Source organism: Ictalurus punctatus, chromosome 26 (assembly GCF_001660625.3).
Source record: "Ictalurus punctatus breed USDA103 chromosome 26, Coco_2.0, whole genome shotgun sequence".
Lineage (NCBI taxonomy): Eukaryota > Metazoa > Chordata > Actinopteri > Siluriformes > Ictaluridae > Ictalurus > Ictalurus punctatus.
The window spans coordinates 17,609,026-17,634,621 of NC_030441.2; the positions used below are offsets into that span (position 1 = coordinate 17,609,026).

Below are 25,596 nucleotides of genomic sequence, written 5' to 3' on the forward strand. Positions count from 1 at the left end.
TCTACAGGCCTGGTGTTGGTTTATGGTGTGCATGGCTCACTATGTTACGCTAACACCTTCACTAAAAGCTAACATTGTGTGACTGTCATATGAACGTAAAGATGCTTTTTTTTTGTCACTATTTCGTTGGGTTAATGATTTCTCTACGCACTTTTCAAGGTGATTTATCGTTAGCAAAAACGCATCGACTGCAGCCACAGAGTCGAATTTCAAAACTCAACGGTTATCCGTATTTCCAGAAACGTCCTCCATATATGGTGCTGGAGTGGGCGTGACGAATCATACCTGAACCGCTAGCGATGTAGCAGGGATTTCTGGGATATGTAGTTGTTCTTGTTTGGACACAAACGCACCACCAAGTGAAAAAAACTACACTTCCCTGCAGCGCTTCAACAAGCACTGACACTGGTATTTCGGTATATGAACAGAGGTGCCTGTTTGGTCTGGTCCTGAGTTGGGAGAGCGCAAGTCCAAGACGAACTTCTCAACCCGAAAAACATTTAAATATGGTGAGAGGTTAATATTTATTTTAATTAGTACGTGCTTTCGGCGCTGTTTGGGTTGCAAACTGTTGTAATGTTTTTAACAGAGCAGAATATTTTTTATGAAGTTGTTAAACGCTGTATATATAGCATGTCTGTTTTTGGGGAAAATGGTAGAATCCGGATATAAACATGATCAGTGTATTTTCTAGTTAGCATTAGCTCAGTTATGTAAACAAGCTGCTAAATGTGCATTTCCGCTTTCGAAAAGGAAGAGTTTGGATGCACTTTATTATATATCTTTTTTTTTTTTTTTTAATATCTCCATATATTATATATATATCTCCAACAATACTCGAAACCGCGGTTAACTATTAACAAATGAATTATGCATTCATCTAATTAGCATACGAGTTCGCGTGAGTTTTACCGTTACCGCAGTTACCCTGTATCCCGTGCGCGTGGCATCGTTTGCGTCATCATTGCGCACATTCAGGGGAGAAATATCGCTTTTTTAAAATTATTATTATTATTATTATTATTATTATTATTATTATTATTATTATTTATAACTGTGACGTTTTTCCAGACGAATGCGTAAAAATTTAATGAATCTATTTAAAGTAATTAGTCTAGCTTTCTCTTCAGGCTGTGAACCAGTTTCTCTCTGCTAGTATACCTAACGCGCATGCGCAGAAGCTCGCGTTGTAATGTTTGCATTGAAGTACCCTACCCAGATTATAGAGAGATGCAGGTATTGCCTTCAGGTTTTAGGATTTTTATGAGTAAAATGCAACAGCACTGCCTTTGATTTGACTTTACGTTACGAATTTGGTTAGGTAAACTGCTAATATGTCAATTCTAGGGTATAATAACAGACATTACATTACAAATTGCAGAAAGTCCACAGCATTGTGTGCTTGTGGGGGTTTTGTTTTTATTTCCTGTTTAGAATAGTGATACCTGTGCGAGAGAAGAGCCAGAACCGAATAAAAGAGAAGGAGAGACACAAACTATTATAGAGTATAAATAAGTGTTTGGCTTTTTGGTTTCGAGATAGCTCGTGTCTCGTTCGCGCTGATTGGTGAACTCTTGAGTCTCCTATAATTAAAAATGTTAATATTGTTGACATAAAACGTGCAGCGGATGTATTTCTTCTCCGGTTTTTTGTGCAAAAGTTTCTGACTTTTCAGCACCTTCATGTTCCAGGGCCTCTTGTCTACCTCTGGTAATTTTAGCTGTTACACAACCCGTAATTTCTCAGGTCTAAGTGGGCGGGTTGCTGTGTGTTTGTTGTTAATTGCTGTTTTTTTCCCCCTCTCCTCCGCAGGCCGAACCGATCCGTGTGCTGGTGACGGGCGCTGCTGGTCAGATCGCCTACTCTCTGCTCTTCAGCATCGCCAAAGGAGATGTGTTCGGCAAGGACCAGGTCAGAAAAGTGCAAATCAACACAATTTAATGTCAAACCAGACAGCAAAATTCACTTCCAGTGATCAGTTTAAATAGTGCTAAATTAGTTCAGATTATTAATATCCTATTAGAAGGACCACAGCACTTTGTCTTTGTTGTCTTTGCCTCGTTTGTTTTGTGGATTCTTGAAGACATCTTTTTTTCCCCCCCATGTCTTCTGTGCCTCAGCCAATCATCTTGGTGCTCTTGGACATCCCTCCCATGCTGCCTGTGCTGGACGGTGTTGTGATGGAGCTGCAGGACTGCGCTCTCCCGCTGCTCAGAGGTCCGCTACCGATCTCGAATCAGTTTACTCCGTCTCCTAAGGGCTGTATAAAACTGCGACTGATCCTGATTCAATGTTCCTCTACTGGAACAGTCAGAGAGTTGAATCATAGCTAAAGATTCGAAGAAGTGGTTCAGATTCGTCATACGCGATTCATCGACGTGCAGCGCGTGCGTTATTTTTGAACGTGATAAAAGCCTTGTTACACACTCCCCGCGTTTATATCTACAGATAACGAAACGGAACAGATCCGATACGTGATTCGCTGAAGCTCAGTCCGTCCTTCGCGTGGCGAATGCGTTATCTTTGAACACTCTAAAGGCATGACTCGGTAGCACAGTGACCGCCTCGTTGCACAACGAGCAGCAGGAGGTGTGTGTGGTGTGTCCAGTCCTCCTATTGGTCCACTCTGAGCCAATCAAAACAGTGAGGGAAGGTGGAGGAGTCCAACGAATGGGTTGCGTCGTAAAAACAGACTGAAGTTCATTCTGATAAAGAGGGTTTCTGATTCATGACCCAGCGGACACTGATCAGACAGATCAGCTAATCGAGGCAATTAAGAGGATAAGGGATATTCCTGGGCTCTTAATAATTTATGACATTCTACAGTACTGAGTATATTATTAATACCTACACAGACCCAGAGTGTATGTAGGCAGCACTTTTGGGTTGCATTTGTTCCCAAAAACGTCTCAAGGTTTAACACGGATGGCCGTCTTCTCAAATCTATTTTTTTTTTTAATTTTTATTTTTTATTTATTTTTTTTAATAAATCCTATTTTGAATATAGCATTGCATACATACTTTCAGAGAGAGCAAAAATCATTCTAGTAGTAGTTTTTAACGCCATATCGCAATAATATTGTAAACGCTTGGACACGTGAAGGACGACAACGCTCCGTCATAATCGGACATCGTTTCGGCTTCGTTTTTGCCGAAAGATCCGTTTGAACAAATTCGGCGATCGATCTATCAAGCAAATCTGCCTGTTAAAGATTAAGCGATTCTGGGTCCGACACATTAAACTACTCTTACTGTAGTTATTCGATCAGATCGACTCGGGTTTTACACTGCAGCACAGAAACGCGGCTCGTGGAAATCCAGCGATCTTTATTTACACTCAGGATGTGTGCTTTTGCAGAGGTGATCCCTACCGATAAGGTGGAGGTGGGCTTTAAGGACCTGGATGCCGCCATCTTGGTGGGCTCCATGCCCAGGAAGGAGGGGATGGAGAGGAAGGACCTGCTCAAGGCCAACGTGGCCATCTTCAAAACGCAGGGAGCCGCTCTGGACAAGTACGCCAAGAAGACGGTCAAGGTGAGGGCACTCGGAATTGGACTGAAGATTTATCAGGGGGTGGAGAAAGGAGACTGTGTGTCCCGGCTGTTTAGTATTTTATTCACAGTCGCCTCAGTAGGCTAGCGTTTATTTTTCTCCTCTTTTGGGTTAACAAGGGGGAAAACAATCCTACTCACTGTTGACTTTCACAAAACAAACTTTTTATTTATTTATTTATTTATTTATTTATTTTATTTGGTGTGTATGTTTAAACAAAAAGTGCTTCATGGTGGCGTGATGCACCTCGACGATGTAAATATAGCGCCTGCTAACACAAGTCACCTTGTCTGTGCACCTAACTAGCTAACTATAACTTAGTATGTTGTTGGTTAACTTTTTTTTTAGTTTAGCCGATTAAACCTCACTTCGAGTGATTGATTAGACTTGTGGGAGGAATTGAGGTTAGTTTTCTCCTTTCGGTGCTGGAATAAATGCCAAAAATATCTTCCAACCCAAATCTGTCGTTTGATTTATGGGCTCGTGCTGTTGCTTAACACGGAGTTTAGAGCATAAAAGGGCCGTTTAATGTCGCCGTGTCTGAACTCAGGTGCTGGTGGTGGGAAACCCGGCCAACACCAACTGCCTGATTGCCTCCAAGTCTGCGCCATCCATCCCAAAGGAGAACTTCTCCTGCCTGACCAGGCTGGACCATAACAGGGCCCGCTCACAGGTTACACCCCTTATTAATAATAAATAAATATCTGGACTACACAGCTTTTAATTGTCGCTTCTCATGAAGCCTGGTGTGCCTTCGTGTGTTTCGAGGTTTCAGTAGGATTCAGGAGGCATTTCTCGCTGTCGCTTCTGTTCTCATGTCGGTAGGTGGCGATGCGCGTGGGCGTGTCCTCGGACAGCGTGAAGAACGTGATCATCTGGGGAAACCACTCGTCCACGCAGTACCCCGACGTCCACCACGCCACCGTCAACCTGCGCGGCAAAGAGGTGGCCGCCTACGACGCCGTGAAGGACGACAGCTGGCTGAAGGGAGACTTCATCTCCGTGAGTACAGCTCGCAAACGCCACCAAGTTCCACCGGCAGCTTTGAGAAGGAAGGGAACGGGTAACGTTCCTAACATGGCTTCGCTTTCCCTCTTCCTCTCAGACGGTGCAGCAGCGCGGTGCGGCCGTGATCAAAGCCAGGAAGCTGTCCAGCGCCATGTCCGCTGCCAAGGCCATCTGTGACCACATGAGGGACATCTGGTTCGGCACTCCTGATGTAGGTCTGCAGTGGCCACACACACACACCGTGTCTTACTGCCCTGTCCTTCTAATGGAGTGTGTTTGAGTTTCACAGAACGTGCTCTGTCTTTCTCTAATAATAATAAACATTGATAATAGTAATTACAAAAAATAATGAGTGTATGATTGTCCGGTGAGATGTGATCAGAGTTGTAGTTGGTTTCTGAGCGTGTGCAGCTCCGAGATGAATTTGGCTGCAGCAGGTGTGTGACTCCACCCCCAGTAGCACCTGCATTTTGACTCCGCCCCCAGCAGCACCTACATTCGATTAGTTTCTGATTGGTGAATGTTCCTCTGTCTGACCCTCACCAGTCTTCCAGTCACAGCACACTCTTTCTTCCTCTGGAAGCCATGTTCGTTTGTGTCTGCCTTTCTCCACGTCTAGGCCGTGATCACTGACCCCATAGCGTATAAGGATCTGTCTCTGTCCTGTATCTCTGACGCTGAAGACGTATTCTCCCAGCTCGTATTTTCTGCTTAGGTCCCGATAACATTCTAGTTCACTTCGGTTTTTATTTTGGTTTCCCCAGCGGTCCAGATGTGCCCGTTTACTGGTTTTTATGATCGGTTTATTCTAATTTGGTTTAGTTTAGTCGAGCCGGTCTGAAACCGATCGTTAGATGTTTGAGTTTCAGAGCCAGCTGACCGAGGGGACTGGCTTTAGGGCTTATCTCTTGGGTTTTAAGGGCTTCGTTTTCAAGTGTATTAGAGGAGCTTGAGTTAAGATGAGTCCAGAATTTGAGATGTTTTTTGAATATTTAGAAATAAGGGATATCTGCCTAATTCAGCTCTGCATGCGTTAGTTGGTGGTGGTCTGTGCACTCTCAGGACGTTTGGACAGAATTCTGCATGCAGGAACTCTATGGGGTGTTCGTCCCATCTGGAGAAGTCGTCCTGACTTGGCGGGCCCCACACTTCACTTCCATAAAGAACTAAAGGCGTAATAATAATAATAATAATAATAATAATAATAATAATAATACTGTCAAACATTTAGCACCAGATTGTAATGGGGATGTCTACTGGGGAAAATTTCCATTTAACAGTGTAGAAAGTTGTTCTTGTTTTCTCTTTTAGTGCGTTCCCTGCCAGACCGAAGCCACCCGAAGTGTAGGTTTTTAAGCCGAGGTAGTCGTAAAGAGTGTTTTCTAGGGCAGTGTTTCCCAGAGTGAAGTTGTGCCTGGTTTCCTGTAATCTGGCACTTTTGTGACAATAGATGTGTCTCTCTGTCTCTCTCTGCAGGGTGAGTTCGTGTCGATGGGAGTTTACTCCACTGGGAACTCTTACGGTGTTTCTGATGACCTCATGTACTCCTTCCCAGTCACCATCAAGGTCTGACCTCACCTCGTTGATTATGAATTAGTTGGCTTCTCATTAACGAAAGTTGTAGTTGTTATAAAAAAGTGTTGTTTTTTTAAAATTCTAGATAACATTCTCTTCATGCTTCTCTGTAATTCCTCTGACCTGTCTGTACAGAACAAGACCTGGCAGGTGGTGGACGCTCTGCCCATTAACGAGTTCTCTCGCGCCAAGATGGACGCCACAGCGGCCGAGCTGATAGAGGAGCGAGACACGGCGCTGTCCTTCCTCTCTGCGTGACTGCTTGATTCCGACGAAAAATGGCACCCAAATTCTTCTAAACTGTAAAACTCCACAGTGTCCACTTGCGTGTGTGTGTAATGTATGTACGTGTGTGTGTGTGTGTGTGTGTGTGTGTGTGGGATTCCACAAGCTATAAGGACATGAGGAGCATCTGTACCATTTCGTACCAGTACATTAACAGAGTGTTAATGGGGCAATAACAAGAGTAGAAGGTATTCACAGTTGGAAACGCACATTTATTGTCCCTCCAAAAATATGTAACTGCACTATAAATAAAAGGGACATCTTAACTGAAGGTGGTCTCAGGCGTCATGATTTTAAGTGGAGGTTTCCTTTACTTTTTGAACATGTAGTCTAATATTAATAATACATATTACTGTTTGTTTGTTTTTTTTATCAAAATTTCTGTTCAGTTTATTTTTTGAAATGGGGTTTGGATTGAACCCTAATGACATTAAGTTCTTACCTACAGTAACAGTCATAACGCTCCTATTACTAGTTTATAGACATATAAATATAGCCTACTGTATCTAAAGTCAAATAATAAATTCATGGTTATAGCATTGTGTTTATGCAACTTTGAGAACCATTGGATTAAAATGTTTTGACAGGTTCCCAACCCTGCTCTTATTTTTTATATATGATATAAACAAACAAACCATCACAGAAAAACTAATGGCTTCCACCACAAACCATTGACCAAAATCAGTACCACTATTGATATCCACTAACAGAATGCAAAAACTCCCATTCTAACCCTTAAAACCATTACATTCCTGGAGAACCTGCATATCTTTGAGTGTTTTCCCTGCACAGACACTCACTTTCAACTCAAGAAGAGCTGTTAATGCGCTGATTAGTCGTGTAAAGGCAGGAAAACACTGCAAAGTGTAGGACAGAGGGTTCTCCAGGACCAGGGTTGGGAACCTGTACAATGTACAAAACTGAATGAATGAATGAATAAATAAATGCAGTACCATGTCTGACCTGAGGGTGGCAGCATTGCGTCAATCCCCTTTGCTCGCGCGACGTTACTCCCCGCGATCTGATTGGCCGACGCATACTATACCCTCATCCTGATTGGTCAGTGATCACCACGGCCTACAAGACTCCGGATTGTGTCGCGACTTCCGGGTTTTGGTGCAAATACCACTTGAGAGTTTGGCGCAGTTTGGTGACAGTGAGTAAAAAAAAACAACAAAAAAAAAACACGCTGTTCTCGCAGCAACCAGCTTGTACAATGTAAAGTGTGCGCACAGCTTTCTTTTTGTTGTTGTTTTGTTTTGGATTAAAGGCATGCCGGCATGACGTGCTTGGCTTTGTGAGCATTTTGTGCTCGAGTTTGTCCGCTTGAGCGAGTTCCCTTTTGCCCTTGGAGTAAGTCGAGCTTTATAAGGTAACAAGCCGCAGCACAGAGCACAGAGCCTGGCGAGCTTTCTGACTGCTTCTGCTTCACTTTATTTCCTTGGTTATAGGTTTAATAAATACAAAATATCACAGGAATTGTTGACTTATAGCTCATGCAAGTGGAGAAAATAAGAGTGGGGTGTAATATGAGAGTGTGTGTGTGTGTTCAATGATTATCTCCACTGACCCCCCCTCCCATCCAAAAAGGGGTAGAAAGTCTTTATTTACCCCTCTAGATGGGAGGGGAGGTGGGCTGTGCTACAATTTGGTGAAAAGGAGACTCTGTACTGTACTTTCTCTCTCTCTGTCTTTCTCTCCCCAAAACACCGCAGATTGAAATACTAAGCTCTGTAAGGATAGAGAAAAAAAAAATATATTATTAAATTGGGGAATTTAACAGAGGACGCTACTGAGGAAGAAAAAGGGGAGTGGTCTGGATTGTACACGGATGATGAATAGGTTATAAATGGGGACGCGGCGGTGAAATGTCATTCAGTATCACGGATTTTTAAAAGTTAAACATCTCCAGGGAACACCTCAGTGCCGGTTGAGCTCGAGTTCAAGCCTGAAACAGTTCGTTTTCCTGCTCCGTTTGGACACGAAGACAGAGCCGAGAACACGAACGAGACCTGACCGTTAATTAAACACGGAGTGAAATATCGCGAGATTTCAAAACTTGTTGAGAAAACTACTAAAAACAACTTCATCGTGATCATCATGTCGGTTCTGTCGGTCGCTGGTGAGTGGTGTAGTGATGATGTTTTGCTCTGTGGACCACGTTTGCGGATGTGTTGCCTGTTTACAATCTGAACACTAAGTGTATTCATTGTATTTGGATATCAGTTCATTCACACATCCTTTAAATTGTTTCTGTCTAGGGTTTTCCTTTCTTTTCAGTCTGAGCATCAGGTTTTCCGAGGTCTAATATAATGTGTCCTTGACTTAGCACTTTTCCGTTAGGTAAGGTGTAATCGTTGGTTACGAATACAAATCTAGAACTTTCCATACCTTGGTCGAGTACCTCTATCTGTTTCCCATTGTTCCTGTGAAAGGTGGACTTTGTAGAATATGGGATGGGGGGTGGGTGTTTTCCTACGTGGCGCTTTAGGGCATCAAACCAAGTTTGGTTTCCAAGGCGACAGAGCACTATTGAAATCATCTCCATCGAATTCATTTGTGTGTCACTGGCAACCGGTCGTGGATATCCCAAAAGGTTTGGAGGAACCCAAAAACATTGGTGAGAAGATGAGACCAGGCTGAATCAGCGAAGAAAGCATGTAAGGAGGAACAGAGAACGTAAGGAAGGGTACGGAGTGAGGAAGAGGAAGAGTTTATAGTAAAGCTGCCGATCGGTTTGCCGTGAAGCACACGGTGGCATCACCACTGGCGACTGGAATACAAACCAGTGTGTTTTCAGGCAATTCTATGTTGAAGGAATCTCGCATTTTAAAACTAAAATCGACGTTTTATAAAGACCAAAACGATTCCTTAAATCGCGCTGAAAAAAATCTCGCCGAGACTATATGTTAAGGGGTTTCGGGGTGAATGAATTCTCAATGAGGGTTAGGAGGAGGATGAGAAGAAGAAGGAATGTGAGGAATAATGGTACAGTTCTCGCCTTGGTCAGACTAACAAAATGAAGTACAGTCGCTAAAATGCTGCCGCGTCGTCAGTGTTGGGACCTCCTAGTGAAATCAAGCGAAGGTTGGGAATTGGTGGGATCAGAGTTGGCTTGATTATGGAAGTAATTCTTGGTACCAATACCGAATTTCCATAGGTGTGCATCTTTGATTTTTATGCTCTTCACACTTGGTTCTGTCTTTACTTGTCTCTAGAACTGAGTCGAGGTGGCTTCAACGGCGTGATGACGGAGTTTCAGGAGAAGCTCAGGCAGCAGCATGAGAACTCCATGCACAAGGAGCTCGAGAAGCTGCTCTCCACTGCCAAGGGTGCCGAAGCTGAGGTAGGGCTTTATAAACAGTTCACTTCAGTTCAACCTCTTTTCCGTCTTCTTGAGAAGTCCATCATTATACATTCCTCACAGTGCACACAGCAGTCCTAACTGCGCAGTTTATAGAGCGTTCAGAGTTACGCCGTAAAGAAAAGGTTATGAAACGAAGGACGCTGCAGTTATTTGAGAAGGGACAGGAAAGGAAGTCAGGAAGGAAGACAGGGACTCCTGATTTTGTTACGAGGGTAAGCAAGAGGAACTGTCGCAAAGGTTGTAAACAGAGAGACAAAAGTGATTACATTGAAAAGCTAACGCATTAAAATCTGCGATTGATATCAGCTACGTTAAGATAAGAATAACATACACTCAGACGCTAGTCCAGGATCAGACTGATCCGAGACCCGTTCAAGTGGGCGTGGCCTGGTATTTTAATGAGCGCGCTGGATCGACAGCTCTCGACTCGACTCGACGAGAATAGGTGTTAGGATCTCCAGGTCAGGTTTCGTTTGTTAGTTAGCGCTTTCTCACTCGGCTGAAGAGACACGAGGAGACGTACAGTACACGTGTGACGTATAACAGACGTATAACCGCCGTCTCTGTGCAGACACACGTCCTGCCCCGAGTGTTTTATTTTTAATGATGATGGATTAGCATGAACTGCGACGATAAGCGGATATTTGCGTAGCGTTCTGCTGTACGAGCAAAGCGAGCGTGCCTGGAGATCTGCGTGGGCGACACACACACACACACACACACACACACACACACACACACACACACACACACACACAGAGTTTTAATCAGGCTTGTCAGCTCTGACCCAGTGATCCAGCGGTGGCTCCTCCAGCAGCAGCAAGAGCTGTAATTAAAGTGTTTGGTCTCCTGAGAGATACCGATCGCTTAATTACACCCCTTCCGTCCAACGACGCAAGATCGAAGCCGTTAGCGTGAAGGTCAACGGTGGCAGTCTTAATCACCAGAACATGCTGATGAGTGTTGTGGTGTGAGAATGAATCATCAGGTTTATTTGTAGCTGATGTATTTGATCTGAAACCAATTCGATTTCTAGCACTGACGATGAAATGTGTGTGTGCGTATTACTTTCTCGTCAGATCTCCAGGAAAGATTTCGAGGGGTTTAAGCAGCTCTTCCACAGGTTTCTCCAGGTGAAGGGTCCCTCTGTGGAATGGCCCAAGATCAACAGACCTCCCGAGGACTCGGTGAGATGCACACCGCAAACTGAATCACACACACGACGCTCTAGATAAATCTAGATCACCCATATCTGTTGTACAGATAGTACATGTTTGTGACGCTGTAAACTAGCAGGTATTTATTTCCAAACTCATCTCGGAATGATCTGGACGTGCTCCGTGACAGATATTTACGGGAAAGATTTGAGACCGAGCTTCCATCGCTTGTTAACTACATTAGTTACATTTACAGAACATTGTGTACGTATGTCGTCGTTGAAGCGTTGGCCTCCGTGTTGTGATAAGAGACGGAGGGAGAGCACACCCACGTTACTGAGAGCTGCCAAGCTTCCAGTCATCAGGTCCCTCCTACTGAGAGGGATAGACAGGAAATAAGGGTTCAGATCGCAGGAGCATGAATAGGGGAGGTTCCTTCAGAGTGATGCAGTGTAGAAAGTGAATATGGTGGATGAGCCTCATAGGGATTGGGATTGGGATTGGCCAGGACGGAGTTTGATTAGAACCAGGCTGGGTTTCTTTAGAGGTTTTAATCTAAATCTTTCCACTGCCTGAAGTTGAGTTTTTCTGTATGAACTTCCAGAAATCTCATGTTTACTACATTAATTTTTCACAACCTGATTTTTTTACCATGCTACATGCTAATTTTTTTACTTAATGAATTGTCACTGCGTTGTTTACTCTATGAATTTCCACTATCTAATTTTTGTAGCATTCATTTTTAAGACCTGAATTCTACTGCTTAAAATGTTTGCTACTTGGAATTTTTTACTACAGTCATCATAATACATACATTTTTTGCTACTTGAAATTTTACTACATAAACTTCTTGGTACTTGAATTTTTACTACATCTTTATTTCCACAACCTAAATTTTAACTACTTGGATTTTTACGACATTGTTTACCCTCTTAATTTCTACTATACATTTTTGCTAAATTCATTTTTACGCCATGATTTTTTACTACATTCATTTCCACACCCTTTTTTTTTTAAATTATGAAATGAATTTTTCTACATGAGTTTCCACAACCTAAATTTTTGCTACATTAAATTTTTTTTTGGCATGAACCGTTCTACTTGAGTTTTTACTACATTCATTTCCACAACCTATTTATTTTTATTAAATGATTTTTTTTTTACTAGATTCATTTCCACAACCTATTTATTATTATTATTATTATTATTATTATTATTATTAAATGATTTTTTTACTAGATTCATTTCCACAACTTATTTATTATTATTATTATTATTATTATTATTATTATTATTATTATTATTATTAAATTATTTTTTTACTAGATTCATTTCCACAACTTATTTATTATTATTATTATTATTATTATTATTATTATTATTATTATTATTATTAAATTATTTTTTTACTAGATTCATTTCCACAACCTATTTATTATTATTATTATTATCATTATTATTATTATTATTATTATTATTATTATTAAATTATTTTTTTACTAGATTCATTTCCACAACCTATTTATTATTATTATTATTATTATCATTATTATTATTATTATTATTATTATTATTATTATTATTATTAAATGATTTTTTTACTAGATTCATTTCCACAACCTATTTATTATTATTATTATTATCATTATTATTATTATTATTATTATTATTATTATTATTATTAAATGATTTTTTTTACTAGATTCATTTCCACAACCTATTTATTATTATTATTATTATTATTATTATTAAATGATTTTTTACTAGATTCATTTCCACAACCTATTTATTATTATTATTATTATTATTATTAAATGATTTTTTTACTAGATTCATTTCCACAACCTATTTATTATTATTATTATTATTATTATTATTATTATTATTATTATTATTAAATGATTTTTTTTACTAGATTCATTTCCACAACCTATTTATTATTATTATTAAATGATTTTTTTACTAGATTAATTTCCACAACCTATTTATTATTATTATTATTATTATTATTATTATTATTGTTATTATTATTTATTATTATTAAATGATTTTTTTACTAGATTCATTTCCACAACCTATTTATTATTATTATTATTATTATTATTATTATTATTATTATTATTAAGTGATTTTTTTACTAGATTCATTTCCACAACCTATTTATTATTATTATTATTATTATTATTATTATTAAATGATTTTTTTACTAGATTCATTTCCACAACCTATTTATTATTATTATTATTATTATTATTATTATTATTATTATTATTAAGTGATTTTTTTACTAGATTCATTTCCACAACCTATTTATTATTATTATTATTATTATTATTATTATTATTAAATGATTTTTTTACTAGATTCATTTCCACAACCTATTTATTATTATTATTATTATTATTATTATTATTATTATTATTATTATAAAATGATTTTTTTTACTAGATTCATTTCCACAACCTATTTTTTTTTTTAAGTTAAATGAATTTTTACTACATTCATTTCCACAAACCTAAATTTTTGCTATGAATTTTTACGGCATGAATTTTCACTCCTTGAATTTGACTACATTCGTTTCCTCAACCTTTTATTTATTACTGAATGAATTTTCACTACATTACTTTTTACTGCGTGTATTTGCGCAGCCTACATTTTTACCGCATGATTGCTACATTGTTTACTGTACGAATTTCCACAACCTCATTTTTTTTCTACATGAATTTTCACGGCATGAATTTTTACTACTTGAAATTTTACCACGTTCATTTCCACAAGCGAAATGTTTACTACGTGAATGTTTACGACATTCGTTTCCACGTGCTAAATTCATGCCTCGTGAATTTTTACCTAGATGAATCTTTGCCTCATTCGCTTTGACCTTTTTTTTATGATTTGATCTGAGTACAGATGTTTTAATCTAAAATTCTGCCACCCGAGTTTATTTTTACGTTGTGGATTTCCAGAATCTGAATTTTCACTCACTGACATTTCGCTTCTTGAACAGCCACGGCAGAATTTCTCTAGGGCTGTTTTTTCTTGGGTACGAGAAGAGCTTCTCGAGTCATGAGCGTCGGTCTCTTACTTGTTTTCTCAGGACAGAGTTGCTCTAGTAGGTGCACGGGCACTTTATCAGCTGCCTATAATGAGGTAGTAACTAACTGGGTGTGTGAGCGAGAGATAATAGCGTGACTGGATTCGGACGGAAGCTGTGTGTATGTTTCTGAAGTGTGTGTCAGCAGTCCCCCCTGACGTCCCTGTGTCTCTATGAACAGCCCGCAGCGTTCCACTAATATCCCCAGACGGAACGCTGGACTATGAATAGCCTGACCCCTGCAGCATTCAGCCACACAGAAACAGGAAAAGAGAACTATGGCTCTCGGAAGATGACTGACGTTTCTTTAACCCAGACGCCAGTTGTTCAGCTCGGGTTACTAGACCTAAAAGAGTCGATCGGGAATCAGAAGTTCAGCCATTTCCGATGCTGTGCACCTAATACGACTTGATAATGAGGCATCGAGTCGTATCAGCTGGGCGCCATGCTGTCGTTTTTGCTTTATCCTCAGCTGCCGTTGTTCATGTTCCAGGCGAGCTGTTAGTCCGTATCGACAAGCGTGGACACGTCATAAATGTATCAACTTGTTCTCTCCTGATAAGAGTTTGAGATTGTGTGTGTGTGTGTGTGTGTGTGTGTGTGTGTGTGTGTGTGTGTGTGACCTCAACAAAAAGTCAGATGTTCAAAAGAAATAATGTGTGTCTGGTGTTGCGCTAGCAGGAGAGTCATCCACGCACGGTAATTAATCAGGCTAGTAAAAATGCGTGAAACCTCTGAGATGGTTAGAACAATCACAGAGCTCGATACAAATCTTCCGTAATTAACAAGCAGCACGACCACGATTAGCTTCCATAAAGGTCCGGTGTCTCGTCCGAGCCACAGGGACGGCGTATGGTACAGGGTGCACTTGTGAACCGAGAGGAATTTGAAACCCGATCGCCAAACGCCTCTTTGAACTTTTCCCAGCGTCACGTCGGAGGCGATGACCTTTAACCCGAGCATTTCTCTGTAACCCTCGATCTGAATACGCATTGCTAGGATGCGTAGTCACTCTCGCGCCTCGTCCAGGCGGACATCTTTGCCGTTGTAGGTCACCTCATATGTTAATCCATGGCCTCAGCCATGTTGAGAGATTTCTCAGTATGGCGAAACCCATTGAAGTTAGCGGCTAATGCTAAGCATGATTACAGCGGAATTTTAGCCATGCGGCATCTTTTCTTAGTAATTAATCACCGTTTCTGAGGTAAATGTTAATATTCTTGGTACTTTTGATTTCTTTCAACGGTCCCCATACAGTTACACAGTCCATATAAGAGAGTTAAATCTAGTTTAATTGTTAATCACAGCCACCAGATTGCTTACGCTCGATGTCTGCGTTGTCTGGTCACCTAGCAACAGTGTTGAACCGATGAATTTATTGTGTGTTCATCCTCCCCGGACTATACTGTGTAAAATATCCAGTCGGTAATAACTTTTAGCTAGCTGCAGCTAACTCCAGTCGGTGCCCGATATAACCGGTAGCCTGGTTAGCACACTTACTCATACAGTGCTGTGGAAAAACTATTTGCCCCCATCCTGATTTCTTCTGTTTTTGTGTACATCTCGTACGGAATTGTTTCAGAAATGTAAACAATATCTACGATCAAACAAAGGCAGCCTGGGTCAACACACAGTACAGTTTTAAAAATGATGTGTGAGAATGTATTCGCACCAGTAGTTAGTAATTCTCCAAATCTACGAAACTGCATTGATGACGGCGTTCGGCTGGACTAGACGCAACCAGGCCTGATCACTGCAAACCCTGTTCAAGCACATCGACACTGAAATAGAAGGTTTTCAACAGCATGAAGTTGGTTAAAAGGTCTTACTCAGTAACACACTATGGCAGAGTTGAAAGAAATTCCTGGGCACTTAGGCCTGCCACGGCTATCATGAGGATAAATACAACCCTTTCTTCGCTCTCTCTCTCTCTCTCTCTCTCCTTCCCTCTTTCTTTCCTTCTAGTTCATTCCTCTCATTCGCTGGCAGCGTTACAGGAATAAAAACGCATTCATACACACAGTGACAGGATTTACACACTTACTGATCAAAGGCTCAGGCCTGAGAAAAAGATTTATTTAAGAGAGAAGTGTTGTTTTTTTTTTTTTTATATAAAGTCAGTAGAAAAAAAGAACACAGTAAATATTTCTATGGAAATCCCAAAATATGTATTTCAGTGTCAAAAATTCTGATTCACCAGAAATTGGAAATTGCAATTGGGAGTAAATGGGTTTAAAAAAAAGAATACTTTTTTTATCTTTATTTTTTTTTTGTCATTCTTATGTGTGATAATATTTTTGATATTGTGCTATAAATAAACAAGTTGTGTCTGCCTTGAATAAGTACGGTTTTTGTGTTCGTGTGGTGTGGCTTCTTTTAGATAATATGCTGCAGCAGTTGTTACAGGACCGAAGTAGTGATCGTGATGCAGTAACTCCGTCTTGGCGTTTTTCTCTCAGATCCAGCCGTACGAGAGGATCCGGGCGAAGCCGTTACCGCAGGGTGTAGCTGCGAGTCTGAACAAACTGGCCGTGGTGAAGCTGAACGGAGGTCTGGGAACCAGCATGGGCTGTAAAGGGCCGAAGAGTCTGATCAGCGTGCGCAATGAGAACACCTTCCTGGACCTGACCGTGAGGCAGATAGAGGTATGCTAACTCAAGACGCACACACACAGTATATATGTGTGTGTGTGTGTTTACGTACACAGTGTTTAATCCTTGAATAGAATCCAGGTCCGGTTCTGTAGGCAGGTGAGAACACCGCGATCGCACTGTCGGTTTGCCTCCAGGTGAACCCCGGCACAGTGAGAAAGCGAATCGACTCTGAATCGACTCGGCTGTAGGAAGTGAATCGATGTGTGTTTTGGGCTGCAGCGTTTTCGCTGTAGATTTCCTCTAGAGATGATTGACTGAGCCAAAGCGCAGAACCGTAGCGCTTTGTTTCTCTTAGTTGTAGTCAGTTATTTATACTAATTATGTAAGAATTTATTTTAGGGCCAGCTCGGGTGAATTTTGTGATTTCGGTGCGCACTTGGTGAAGGTTCGATTGACCTTAAACGAGATTCCTAAGTCTGACTGATTCAGTTCCGTGTTTGGATTGTCTGCCAAATGGTTAAATGTAAGAGCAAACGCACACCATCGAGACAACACACACACACACACACACACACACTAGTTAAATGTTTCGATAAAACAGCTTGCAGCTATGGAGCATTTTACTCCTGACCACTTTTATAACCAACTTGTACACAGTACTCATTATCAAAGATATGCAAATTCACTCATTCCTATGTAAATCACTGCACCTCTTCATTCATACGTATTTTAATCCGTTCTCTTCAAAAGTGCTTTCATGAGTGTGTGTGTGTGTGTGTGTGTGTGCGCTGCAGCACCTGAATAAGACGTACAACACTGACGTCCCTCTGGTCCTGATGAACAGCTTTAACACGGATGAAGACACCAAGAAGATCCTGCAGAAATACACTCACCACCGCGTCAAAATACACACTTTCAACCAGAGCAGGTACACACACACACACACACACACACACACACACACACACACACACACACACACTTGTTCTTTCTTTCTTCCTGTAGTTAAATGTATTTTTCACCCTTTTTGCTTTTCTCACTCTTCTTTCATGCTTTTCCGTATTCATCATGTTACCTCTCTCTGCAGATATCCCAGAATAAATAAGGAGTCTTTGTTGCCGGTGGCGACCAACATGGGTCTGACGGGGGAGAACTCGGAGGCGTGGTACCCTCCGGGCCATGGAGACATCTACACCAGCTTCTATAACTCTGGCCTGCTGGATCAGCTGATCCTGGAGGGCAAGGAGTACATCTTTGTGTCCAACATCGATAACCTGGGTGCCACCGTCGACCTGCACATCCTCAACCACCTGATGAGCCAACCAGCCGAGAGGCGCTGCGAGTTCGTCATGGAGGTCACCGACAAGACCCGTGCTGACATCAAGGTGAGGACCAGGAGAGAGAGAGAGAGAGTATGTGTGTGTGAGAGAGAGACTTGTGTCAATTTTTACTGGCTTTAGGCTCCAACAGGAAGTGTGTGGTGTGTCTCCATCAGGGTGGGACTCTGATTCAGTACGACAATAAGCTCCGGCTTCTGGAGATCGCCCAGGTTCCCAAAGCGCACGTCGACGAGTTCAAATCCGTCACCAAGTTCAAGATCTTCAACACCAACAACCTGTGGATCAGCCTGCCTGCTATTAAGAGACTGCATGAGCAGAACGGCATGGACATGGAGATCATCGTTAACCCCAAGGTGAAGCACGCACACGCGCGATAGGATTAATGAAAAGGTTATCATATGCTTAATGTAATGACGCACAAACGGACATAGCAGCGTTGCCGCCTCACAGCTCCAGGACCTTCAGGTTTGATCCTGATCTCGGGTTTCTCTCTGTGTGGCGTTTCCAATGTTGTCCCAGTGCCTCTAAGGGTTTCCTCTCAGACTCCTTCCAGCTCCTAAAACATGCTAGTAGGTTACGTTAAATTGTCCCCGAGGTGAAAGTGTGTGTGTATGAACGGTGCCGACATCCCATTCTGGGTGCATTCGCACATCACACCCGGCGTTCCCGGGATCGACTCGGGATCCACGGTGACCCTGACCAGGATGATTACTGAAAATCAATGAATTTGAAAAAAATAAACACAAGGGATAGGTTTAATTCACATCGTACGCTTTGTCATCTCCATGCTGTGTGTCCAGACTCTGGACGGCGGTCTGAACGTGATCCAGCTGGAAACGGCGGTCGGTGCTGCTATTAAGAGCTTTGACAACGCGCTGGGCATCAACGTCCCGCGCAGCCGCTTCCTTCCGGTCAAGACCACCTCCGACCTGCTGCTGGTCATGTCCAACCTGTACAGCCTGGACGTGGGCTCTCTCAACATGAGCGAGAAGAGAGAGTTCCCCACCACGCCGCACGTCAAACTGGGCAGCTCCTTCACCAAGGTAAGCACGTGACCTAGTGTTGGTTTAGCACTGATTCCTGTACAAGGTGAGTAAACTATTCCTGCTGCAAAACCGTGTCGTGTTGTGCCCCACTGCTCTTTGGTCAGATTTCAGCCGTGGACTAATTGCGCCATAAAGCACACAGCGCAAAGGTTACGCGGTGTTTAATCTCTCGGCCAGTCCGGGATACAGACTGGCTAATGTACGATCGTGTCCGACGTCAGCGACCTGAGCGTTCGGAAGTGTACAGCTGTATATAACGGAGGTATTGCGTTTGTGTGCGTTTTTGTGGCGTAGGTGCAGGACTTCCTGCAGAGGTTCGAGAGCATCCCGGACATGCTGGAGCTCGATCACCTCACCGTGTCCGGAGACGTCACTTTCGGCAAGCAGGTCACTCTGAAGGTAAACAACAGAGGGAGGGAGGGAGAGAAGGGTACTGGATACTGTGTGTGGATGAAGATGGGGATAGATGGACAGACATGGCTGGTTGGTCGGCTGAATAAATGGTCGAGATCTATTACACAGATGAAAGGACTGAGACGAGTGGGTGTGGATGAAATAAATAGATGAGTAGTTGGACGGAGATGGAGTCGGATGAACGGGTAGACGGATATGTACAAAAATGAGTCATTTTACAATACATTTTGTTCTATCTTTATAATTCCGAAAATAAACACGACGTACGTTTCCTCTGCGTTTCAGGGCACGGTGATCATCATCGCTAATCACGGAGACCGGATCGACATTCCCGCCGGAGCAATGCTGGAAAACAAGATAGTCTCCGGGAACCTGCGCATCCTGGACCACTGAAACCACACAAACCAGACGACACAGATTTAACCGTCCTTCGTTCAAGCCGTCGTCGACCTCGGGCCTGTTACAGTGTGTATGGATGAATTTTAACGCACTTAGGGAATCGCACGTCCCTCGCACTCATTTCGAATGTGAAACCGTCACGCTCGGCTGTCCGTGGCTCGACTGAACACGTTGAAGCTCCCAGCGTGATTGTTTTAGTTACTGATCCAGGATCTGCTGCACCTTCAGCTCATAACACTTACAAAATAAGAGTGCGAATGATAGAGTGGGAATGCTGAGTCCAGCCTAGTTACCATATACAAACCTCTGTGTACGTAAAAGCAGCGTGTCGACTGTTACTCGGATGTCCCGCATTTCAGAGATTAAAGTGCAATATGCAGTTATACCGTCACGTTATTCTGGTCTTTTTTTGGGGGGGGGGTTAGAGCTTTAGATCTTACTGTTCACAGCCACTCGTCTTACTCCAGGTCTATATAAAGACATCGCAAGTGACCTTTACTTCAAAGATCATAGCGTTTGTATTTTGCTTTCCTCTTGCTGCATTATACCTACCCTGATTTCTTAAGCTTATACACTGGATCCCACAGCGTACACATTAAATACACACGAGAAACCCTTTAATCTTCTGGAATATCGTAAAATAACTCGTGTTCTCCGTTTCATGCTTTATTTCACAACGGCAGGTAGATTTGCTGTGCGTCTGCCGGAACATACAAACGAATGAAAACAATCACAGAATTCCTTAAACGGTAAAGTTTTACAACACAGGTAGTAGGTTCTCTGGCTCGTACGATAAATACTACACGCCCCGTCCGACGTCACGAGTTTACAAGTTATTGCTTTAAATACAGGACTTCCTGCGGGTTCCTGTTCCAGACACGAGATTTACTGTACAAGTTTATTACCGGATTTATTTGCATTATTGTGAAATACACTGATTAGACGCTGTACAAAAGCACACCAGAGTCGAGATCACTTCCTGTCTCGGCTACAGCACACATCTCGGACCGTAGCGCAGTCGGACGGCCGGATATCCCCGTCGAGAAACTGCGGAAACGCTAAGGCACAGATGAGAAGGACCACCGCGCGCGTCCGTGGGGCCGGGGATACGAACGCTGGAGCTTGTGCGATACACACTGACTACTGAAGGAAAACCAAAATACATAACGGTTACGGTCGTCTGTGTTCGGATTGATAAAAGCAACCGTGTGGAGAATTATTTCAAAATACCGTCGTTCATACGAACGTGGTTTTGTTTCAGAATAAACACAGCGGGATTAACCCTCTACTGCATGAATTATTCTATTTAAATCCACAAGTAATAAAAGTAAGTGATGTGAATTGGTAAAATGTTGCCATATGGCAAAAAAAGTAAAATTAGAGATGAGTTGAGTGTTGCATTATGGGAACGCCACGCAGTAAAGGGTTCAAACGCTTGTAATTCTGTCATGTCTCGTCTTACGAACATAAACTTTCCTGTCATTGTGGTATACGTTGCTTGTTCGATGATGTCATTGTGACCGCTGCAGTCATCTTCCGAGTCGGTGGAGAAGTAACCGCAAGCTCAATTTCTGTTCGGGCCGGTTCTCGTTTCGATCACGCGGTACGAGATGTGTGATGTATGGTGTGGAAGCCTCGTTTATTCTTTTAATTGAACACTTTTAATTAAAAGCAATCATCCTTTTCTTCCTTCAGCGGTGATTTGAGACGCGTCCTCGTGCGTGACGTCTCCCGAATCACAAGCGTGCTCAATCGCAGTGAAAACAGCAGCGTCTGCTCTTCAAAAGGGTAAACAGCGTAGAGTGACAAGGTCTATTTGGAAAAGACCACTAATGTCTCGGGTCACAGACCAGAGGTCACGTAATGACGAGTGTTTGTGTGTCATACGGTGGTGTCTCCGTAGTCCTGGTTCCAGCGCGCGTACTGCTCCAGAGTTTGAGGACTGACGCTCTTCTTGATCTTCTTCAGGGACTCGACGAAATCCGAGAAACGAATGTTCCTCATCTGAGAGAGAAAGAAACAGAGACGGACGTTATTTTGGACTCCAGGCGTGGCAGTGGTAGTCCCAGCGAAGGAGGCGTGGCCAGTCAGTCTCAACGAAGGACGTGTGGCCCAGTCACTTTTAGTTTCCGCAAAAGAGGCGTGGCCTCTGTGTCTGTCAGCCCTATTGAAGGAGGCGTGGCCTCTGTGTCTGTCAGCCCTATTGAAGGAGGCGTGGCCTCTGTGTCTGTCAGCCCTATTGAAGGAGGCGTGGCCTCTGTGTCTGTCAGCCCTATTGAAGGAGGCGTGGCCCCTGTGTCTGTCAGCCCTATTGAAGGAGGCGTGGCCCCTGTGTCTGTCAGCCCTATTGAAGGAGGTGTGGCCTCTGTGTCTGTCAGCCCTATTGAAGGAGGCGTGGCCCCTGTGTCTGTCAGCCCTATTGAAGGAGGCGTGGCCTCTGTGTCTGTCAGCCCTATTGAAGGAGGCGTGGCCTCTGTGTCTGTCAGCCCTATTGAAGGAGGCGTGGCCTCTGTGTGTGTCAGCCCTATTGAAGGAGGCGTGGCCTCTGTGTGTGGCCATTTGTGCAGTATCTGAATCACACTTAAACATATATCATACATCACTCAGCTACACGAGAACACGAGTCATCAACAAGCTCATTAATCATCTAAGACGACGATACACACCCCAGCTATAAATTATTGTTCTTAAACACACATCAGTCAGAAATGAACCAGGAAGAACTGTACCTCATTTGCCGCCATGTTCCTCACTTGCTCCGGACGAAGCTCTACAGACACGCAGAGATCGGATTACACACAGAATACACACAAATAAATACACAGATGGGTTTCTTTTCTGTCATCTCACCTCGTATGGGTCCCAGTGCAGCGTCTTTAGCCAAGGAGGTCAGATCACTGCCTGAGTAACCATCGGTCATCCTACACACACACACACACACACACACACACACACACACACACACACAGCAATACGATTACCACAATAGCCCAGTCTCCCTTTTTTCCTCTTGCACATTTCTCCCTCTGTCTATGTGTGCGTGTGTGTGTGTGTGTGTGTGTGTGTGCGTGTGCTAGAGAACACAGACCTGGCTAGCTGATTCAGCTCTTTCTGCGTCAGTGGGTTGCCATGTTTATTCAGGAGATTCTTCAGCAGCTTCAACCGCGTCTGCAACACACACACACACACACACACAGTTCAGACATGGTAAGAGCATCGTTGAGACATCATTTAAGAGCCATGCACACCTGGGCTGGTATTTCTACATGCTCTCAATGCGTCTTCAGTGAGCACAGGGTTCCCACATCTGCCAAAAACAGTCCAATACGACTTTAAATCCAGTTAAAAATGACCGAAATACCGAAACTCAAACAACAGGTATATATTTATCCTCTGGACAACCTTCCAGAATTAAGATCGGTCGGTAAAATCTTCACTCACGCGGTCCGCAGTAGTCGCAACGACCGCACAAACATCAAGTCAGGGTTGTGACAGTAAAATATGTCCCTTGGTGGAACATATCCATTAGGTCCAGCACCTGACAGCTGAATATATGCTACCAAACTTCGAAATCTGACTTTCTGAACCTTATACGCTCATTTAAAGTCCAACGCCAATGTGCCGTAACATTCAAAAGTAAACATCGTACAGTATTTCCAGATGAAGCACTATTAAAAACATTTCCTTAAATGGTCATAACGAAACGGTCTCGTATTATTCTGGATATTGTGATGGATAACGGATAGCTTTGAGACGGAGTAGAGTAGATCGCGAGCGGCGCTCGTGTTGAGCACGGTAACGAGAAGTGCGTTCATGAGGCGAGACGTGGCGCTGACGATAATTACGGTGTCTGGGGGAGTGAGAAGGCAGAAGAAATCTGGCAACCCTGGTATAAATACAACTGCCAGGTCGTGATAAGTTTATTTCTCTTAATCATGAACGGTTCACTCTGGGACGTACCTCCTCTGAGGGTAAGGTCACGTAAATCCTCTTCGCAAAACGCCTGCACATAACACACACACACACACACACACACACACACACACACACAGACAGTGAGGAATTAAAAGTAGAGTTCACATTAACACTGAAACAGCAAGAACACGATGAGAGCAGTGAGAACCTGAGCACGGCCTCGTCCAGCTCCTGAGGACGATTTGTGGCACCCATCACCAGCACCCGGTCATCTCCTCCTGACTGTACCTACACACACACACACACACACACACACACACATACATATGATTTATATTCGAATGCAGTTAGCAGAAAGAAAATGAGAGACAGACGGAGAGACAGGAAGACATTAAGGATATGAGAGAGAGATTCATACCCCATCAAACTCAATGAGGAACTCAGTCTTCAGTCTCCGGCTGGCATCGTGCTCTCCTTCTCTCCTTTCACACAGGAGACTGTCTATTTCATCTACACACACACACACACACCAGAATGATAATGAGCTAAAGGTCATGTTAGGTCATCTATTATACCATGTGAACTGTAATTGTGCCAGACTACTGCGCACACACACACACACACACACACACACACACACACCCTGCTGATGTTTATGTGCTTACTGTGTGTGGTTTCTCACCAATGAAGATGACTGATGGCTGCAGTTCTCGGGCAACAGCAAACAGAGCTCGTACCAGTTTCTCACCTTCACCGACCTGTACAACGCGCACACACACACACACACACACACACACACACACACACACACATCTAATAAACGATGACTAATAACACATCCTATTAATAACAGGGATAACTAGGAGAGAGAGAGAGCGAGCAAGCGAGAGAGCGAGTGAGAGAGAGAGAGCGAGCGAGAGAGCGCAAAAGAAGGCAAGAAAAAAAAATAAAGAAAAACAAATGAAAGGAAGAGAGCGAGAGAGAGAGAGAGAGGAATGAACAAACGAAAGAAAGAAAGAAAGAAAGGTCGGTCACTGACGTATTTAGAAGTCAGACTGGCAGCACTGATGTTGAAGAAGGTAGCGTTGGATTCCATGGCAACGGCTTTCGCCTAGAGGAGAGAAACATGCATATGCACACACACACACACACACACACACACACACACACACATACAAACATACATACACAAACTGGATGAGTAGTGTGTAGTAAAGCAGGATGTGATCAGTGTGTGTGTGTGTGTGTGTGCATGTGTGTGTATGCGTGTGTGTCGTACCAGCATGGTCTTCCCGTTACCAGGAGGCCCAAACAGCAGCAGTCCTCTCGCTGGAGCTCTCAGTCCTGTGAACAACTACAACAACAATGTTGTGAGACATGGCATTGTCTGTGTGTGTGTGTGTGTGTGTGTGTGTCTGTGTCTGTGTGTGTGTGTGTGTGTGTGTGTCTGTGTGTGTGTGTGTGTGTGTGTGTGTCTGTGTGTGTGTGTGTGTGTGTGTGTGTGTGTGTGTGGTGATCTCTGCTGTGAAGAGGTGTCGTGTCGTACCTCAGGCCGCAGTGCCGGCAGGATCACGATCTCCTGCAGTGCCTGTTTGGCCAACTCCTGACCTGCTACATCCTCGAATCTCACCGCCGAGCCACTGCAACACACACACACACACACACACACACACACACACACACACACACACACACAAGGTACTGTAATGGAATAATACAGCACACATGATGCATTCATGTACAGTACATTTCATAATATAGTGAAGAATTCACAGAGGAGGGGGTGTGTCCTCTCTCTCTCTCTCTCTCTCTCTCTCTCTCACCTGTCCACTATCTCGTTGAGGATGAGG

General features: G+C 43.0%; 3 protein-coding genes across 8 annotated transcripts in view; 2 read left to right on the forward strand and 1 right to left on the reverse strand.

Moving 5' to 3' along the window:
- The first annotated feature begins 350 nt into the window (after positions 1 to 350).
- On the forward strand, positions 351 to 6,691 carry mdh1aa (malate dehydrogenase 1Aa, NAD (soluble)). The gene is made up of 9 exons (XM_017457432.3): positions 351 to 509; positions 1,813 to 1,911; positions 2,121 to 2,217; positions 3,359 to 3,534; positions 4,103 to 4,225; positions 4,378 to 4,554; positions 4,658 to 4,771; positions 6,037 to 6,126; positions 6,271 to 6,691. The coding sequence occupies exons 1-9, from the start codon at positions 507 to 509 to the stop codon at positions 6,391 to 6,393; spliced, it is 1,002 nt and encodes a 333-aa protein (XP_017312921.1). The 5' UTR covers positions 351 to 506; the 3' UTR covers positions 6,394 to 6,691.
- An 802-nt stretch (positions 6,692 to 7,493) lies between these two features.
- On the forward strand, positions 7,494 to 20,214 carry ugp2a (UDP-glucose pyrophosphorylase 2a). Of its 5 annotated transcripts, none has more exons than XM_017457426.3 (10): positions 7,494 to 7,576; positions 9,639 to 9,766; positions 10,867 to 10,974; positions 16,498 to 16,683; positions 17,427 to 17,560; positions 17,720 to 18,017; positions 18,128 to 18,325; positions 18,773 to 19,015; positions 19,313 to 19,417; positions 19,718 to 20,214. In XM_017457426.3, the coding sequence occupies exons 2-10, from the start codon at positions 9,668 to 9,670 to the stop codon at positions 19,823 to 19,825; spliced, it is 1,479 nt and encodes a 492-aa protein (XP_017312915.1). In that variant the 5' UTR covers positions 7,494 to 7,576; positions 9,639 to 9,667; the 3' UTR covers positions 19,826 to 20,214. The 5 variants fall into 5 exon arrangements, with proteins under 5 accessions (XP_017312915.1, XP_017312914.1, XP_017312913.1 ...); XM_017457425.3 differs by lacking the exon at positions 7,494 to 7,576 and adding an exon at positions 7,621 to 7,792; XM_017457424.3 differs by lacking the exon at positions 7,494 to 7,576 and adding an exon at positions 8,094 to 8,542.
- A 267-nt stretch (positions 20,215 to 20,481) lies between these two features.
- Positions 20,482 to 25,596, reverse strand: part of spast (spastin) — an 11,682-nt gene continuing 6,567 nt past the window's right edge. For both annotated transcript variants that reach the window (XM_053676280.1, XM_053676279.1), the window contains 12 exons: positions 25,570 to 25,596; positions 25,293 to 25,386; positions 25,026 to 25,100; positions 24,786 to 24,857; positions 24,429 to 24,504; positions 24,165 to 24,256; positions 23,955 to 24,034; positions 23,792 to 23,834; positions 22,920 to 22,999; positions 22,682 to 22,752; positions 22,561 to 22,601; positions 20,482 to 21,835 (listed from right to left, as the gene is read on the reverse strand). The exon at positions 25,570 to 25,596 is cut by the window's right edge and continues 119 nt beyond it. In XM_053676280.1, coding sequence (XP_053532255.1) covers positions 21,713 to 21,835; positions 22,561 to 22,601; positions 22,682 to 22,752; positions 22,920 to 22,999; positions 23,792 to 23,834; positions 23,955 to 24,034; positions 24,165 to 24,256; positions 24,429 to 24,504; positions 24,786 to 24,857; positions 25,026 to 25,100; positions 25,293 to 25,386; positions 25,570 to 25,596 — 874 coding nt within the window. In that variant the 3' untranslated portion in view covers positions 20,482 to 21,712. The remainder of the gene's footprint in view (positions 21,836 to 22,560; positions 22,602 to 22,681; positions 22,753 to 22,919; positions 23,000 to 23,791; positions 23,835 to 23,954; positions 24,035 to 24,164; positions 24,257 to 24,428; positions 24,505 to 24,785; positions 24,858 to 25,025; positions 25,101 to 25,292; positions 25,387 to 25,569) is intronic.